Consider the following 4,482-nt stretch of genomic DNA (forward strand, 5'->3'; position numbering starts at 1 on the left):
CAGCTAATAGCACGGTCAGTTGTTGAGCGAATCTCGGAGGTATCGGATCAACAGAGAAGCGAAGCAAGATGATGTCAGCGCGAGTGCTAATCATATTCGTGGCCATCGCCTTTACTGAGGCACGCACACATCCACACACTGGTGTCTCTAGTTGCAAATTAGTCAAAAAGATTCATTTTCTATCGCCAGGTCCCGGTTTTAGGGCAGAAAGAGCTTGCTGAACTGCCGGAGGTGAAAGGCTATAAGTTGCAGTGTATCGAATCGAGCGGCATCACCGAAACCTCGGCCAAAAAGCTATCTGATGGTGAACAACTCAAGGATCCGGACCAGTCAACGAAGGTTAGTGTGTTGTGGTTGATTGAGAAGGCGGATGGGCGGACGGGCGGACGGACGGTTGTTAACACTTTTCTTCTCCTTCGACTGCCGCACACAGTGCTTCGTGCAATGTTTCTTCCAGAAGCTGCGTCTGATGGACGAGAAGGGTGTCGTGTTGAAGGATAAGCTGGAGGTGTTTCTTACCCGCCTGATGGACGCAGACAAGGCCAAGGAGTACGTGAAACAGTGTGACCATCGTCGCACCAACCCGTGTGACACCGCGTGGGCCATCTACGATTGCTACCTAGGGAAGAAGGCCAAGCTGTTCTAGGGTCCGCGCTGTCGGCCCATTGCTTTTCATTAAAAGTTTGTTAATAAAAAGAAAGAGAAGGAACACACAGACACAGCGAAGAGTAACCGGAGCAGCGTAAAAAAGGGGAAAAGGGTGTCGCGCGAATTCGCATGCCCCGTAAGAAAGTGAAAGTTTGTCCATTGCGCAAAGGCGCCACACGGCACCGAGGAGCATGTTTCGGTGTCGACGAAAGAAATGCAACGCTGGCGGTGTCTACTGCGACTGCTGCTTCGATGCGTCTCTGTTGCCATGGGTACCTCGGCTGGCTAGATCGTTTTCCGGATGAGTTTTCCCCACTCCCGGGTTAGCGAAGCTACGACGATGCTTCCATCGCCGCCGTGTGGCCACGACCGACGCACTGGTGTTGGTGCAATGCAATGCACTCTCTGCTGCTGTTGCAATTGCATCGTGCACTGCACCGCACCGCTCGGTGCCAAGGCCAACCGGTTGATGCCGCCGGTGAAACAATACGGAGTGGGGATTAAGCTTCCACCCGTCCAGAGGGTGGTGTGGTGGTGGCAGGCGGGCAATTGTTCCAGGGGAGGAGAGGTGTACATTGTGCGAGCCACTGGCCGAGCTGCATGCGCTCCTGGTACGAATTTTTATCTATGAAACTATTCCAGCTTGCCCCCACGTGCGCACTCTCCGCTTTCTAAGCTTCCCCTAGATAGTGGCCCAGTGGAGCCAATGGATACTAGACTCCTATGATGGAGGGAGCTTCCACTGGAAATGCTGGTTGGGAAAATCGTCGGAAAAACCCAACATCACCGATTCCCCCACTCCGCTCATAGGCGATAGTTTTCTAGCTTCCATCCAGAAGAACTAGTTCAGTCGTTGGATTGGTTGGAGCGGGCTCTCTCGAGGCCGCGCACAACTCCCAACTGGCGAGTCGCATGAGATGCATCGTTGCACACGCTCTGGGGTCTGGATGCGGTGCGAGTGGACCGCACGTTGGAGCCACACCGGTGCTCGATGCTCTCCGGTGTCACGTGTTCGATCGTGGACAAGTCATCTGTTGAGTTTATTTTAGTTGAGATAATTTTTTGAAATATTTTTATATAAAATTGAATAAGGAAGTCAGCTCTTCCGAATCCGATTGAGCGTCCAATTGAATGTCCGCTAGCAGTGTCACATATTTTTTTATTTTTTCTGTTATGGAACACGGAATACGGAACACGGAATTGTCCATTTTCACTTGTCCATTTTTCCAAGAAACGTCCTAACAGCGCCGCATAACAGCCGGAGGTAGATGCGACCGGACCTTCGGAGACTTTTTTTTTTGGTCTGCATTCACTTTCGCTTTCCATCCCCCAATGTCCAAATTCGAATAACAAATAGCCCACCCCCGAATCCTCCGGCCGGCCTTTTATTCCCCCTTTATTTTTCCTCCTTTGGTTTCGATTTGGGTTTCGCTTCTTTACGACTTCCGACGTCGACCAACGGGCGGGAACGAGGGAACCCTTTTTTTATTTGCTTCCTCGAACTCGCCACACTACCCTCTGGCTCTTGAGATGTGGAAGGTGGTGGTGGTGGCCACTTGATAACACGCCACGCGCGGTTTCCTTTGTGACCCGGGCGTTTATCGCGCCATCCCTTCGACGGAGTGTCCCCCGCGTGGCTAGACTGTCATGCGAATGAAGACGTCGTGGCGAATATGGCCGGGAAGCTCCAGGAACGGCGAATAATGAGCGGTATTTATGCTACTCCGGGATGGTTCTCCTCTTTCTTTCTTCTGGCTTTTTTTTTGGCCTCCTTCCCCCCGGGGGAGCGCGTTTACCAAGTGGGTTCTTTTTTTTTTTTCGTTCGCTTTCAGCGGTTCCATTTCGGTGATTCCGAATCTCCGGGGGTGCTAATTCGATTCTCTTCCTCGTCGTCTTTCGCCGTCGCCGAGGGGAAAAAATGTCCAGAGTGTGGAGTGTTTTTTTTTTCTTCTTTTGGCACTCCGGAGAAAGTGGCCACAGAAAACGACGTCGCCGCTCGGTCGCCGCTCGGTCGGGGTGGATAAAAAGGGGAAAAGCATCCCACCCATTTCGGTCGTTGATCAGGAGACCAACACCACCGGTAGGTGTACTGGGCTCTCGTCTTTGCACAAAAAAAAAGAAGAGGCTGAAATGACGCATTTACCTTCAGCTCTGTCCGCTGGTGTGGGAGAGGGTTATCGGGGAAATCAGGGAAAAGAGAGGGAACGAGAAACTAGTCGGGTGAAACTATTTTCTTTACCTTATAAGTCGTTCGCAACAGGCCCGCATGCCGTGCCAGAGGATGCAGTTTGCAATTGCGCTCGCGGTCCACGTTCTGCCGATTGCACTCACACGATGGCCCCTTTCTCGCTGTCTGAGTGGCTGAGGAGGACCTGTTTAACGAATGAAAAAAAAACATAAAGAAACGGTGGCCCGCAGATGCTTGCGAATCATCGCGCTCGGTGCATCATTGCACCGGCGAGAGTGCACTGCGATGCACTTTGCTGAACGCATGGCAGTGGAGATAAGATTGCCGGTGGTGTGGCGCGTTTCGGTTGAGCGCACGAGAGTGAGGGCACGGTCTGTTGGTTCGCGAGTCCGCATTACTGACCTTCTGCAACAGGAACTGCAGTGGCGACCTCGTCACTCCGTTCTGCTCGGGAATTGTGTTGCTGAATTCAACATGCAAGTAATAGTAATCCTTCAAAGCCTTTAGTTGTTGTTAGTCAAAAACGCATCTTCTATCTTCTTCTATATTTATAAATTACAAACTCGTACTTTCGAACGCACATCACGTGAGAACGGATGGGCCGATTTCACTCATTCTTGGTGCGATGAATGCGTCTTGCTCTGCGTTATTTTTATACGTTTAAAAATGTTTGAGTAAGTTCTGTCCTTTAACTAGGTAAGCGGCCCGGTTACAGAGCTACGCACGAAAGCAGGATTATTTTGAATTTCATTATTTTTCACTTTCCCTAGCATACAAAAATGCTCTTTCATGTCATTCTAATGTTACCCATCTCTACTTTATCAAAGAGGCCCGATAGCTACACATTTTTGTTATCTTCACGGCATGAACATTGCTGCTGGCGAATGCAGCGGTTGATAAGCCAACTCCTAGCCATGTGCTCTGATAGCTAAACCGCCCGGTTACAGAGCCTCGTTTGAAAAAATGATTGTTTGAAATTATTCCTTTTCCATTTCTTAGCAAACGATCAAACATGTCCCTCCATTCCATTTTAACCATTTCCATGTTGACTCTTTTTTCAATTTGATTCCTTACAATTCCGAGCGTTTGCTCGCGATGTCACCGGAGGAAGGGCTCTCGTGAATCGATGTAAGATTAAGCCGTGATCATATTCTTCAGCGGCCAAAGTGGTGCAGCGATTGACCTTGCACCAGGTTGATTGTCATTGCCTCCCGGTTTAGGTCCAGATCCTGCAAGTTGTCACCGTATGGAGCCATTTCGTAATCGCTTTCCTAATCGGTAGCCACTCCACAATGCTGCCGTTGATGGCTGTCTGGCCCATCTTTTTGAATTTCGAAGAGCATAATTTTACCCTTGATCCTAACACATGCTGTAATGGTTTGTTTCATCATTTGATTAGCCGTTGTCTTCGGTACGATCTGGCGATAATCAAACAGCCCTACAGCATATCCACCGAACAGCCGAAACCTGTCGATAATATTTTGCATTGTCCATGGCAAGAGCACGTGAGACAACATCAGAGCCAGAACAATCTTCGATTGGCTTTAGCAACAGGAACTTCTATCAGGTCCAGGTGTAATATCTGGCACTTCGAGGCGGTCAGGACCGTTCTGATAGCATAGAAGTAATCGCAGACGGAGAGTGAA

The 4,482-nt window shown here is 49.8% G+C and overlaps 1 protein-coding gene across 1 annotated transcript; it reads left to right on the top strand.

The window, feature by feature from the left end:
- Positions 1-695, top strand: LOC126581339 (general odorant-binding protein 83a-like). The gene is made up of 3 exons (XM_050244915.1): positions 1-119; positions 190-339; positions 434-695. Exons 1-3 carry the CDS (start codon positions 69-71, stop codon positions 644-646), a joined length of 414 nt encoding a protein of 137 aa, XP_050100872.1. The 5' UTR covers positions 1-68; the 3' UTR covers positions 647-695.
- The last annotated feature ends 3,787 nt before the right edge of the window (positions 696-4,482 follow it).

This window comes from Anopheles aquasalis, chromosome 2 (genome assembly GCF_943734665.1).
Source record: "Anopheles aquasalis chromosome 2, idAnoAquaMG_Q_19, whole genome shotgun sequence".
Lineage (NCBI taxonomy): Eukaryota > Metazoa > Arthropoda > Insecta > Diptera > Culicidae > Anopheles > Anopheles aquasalis.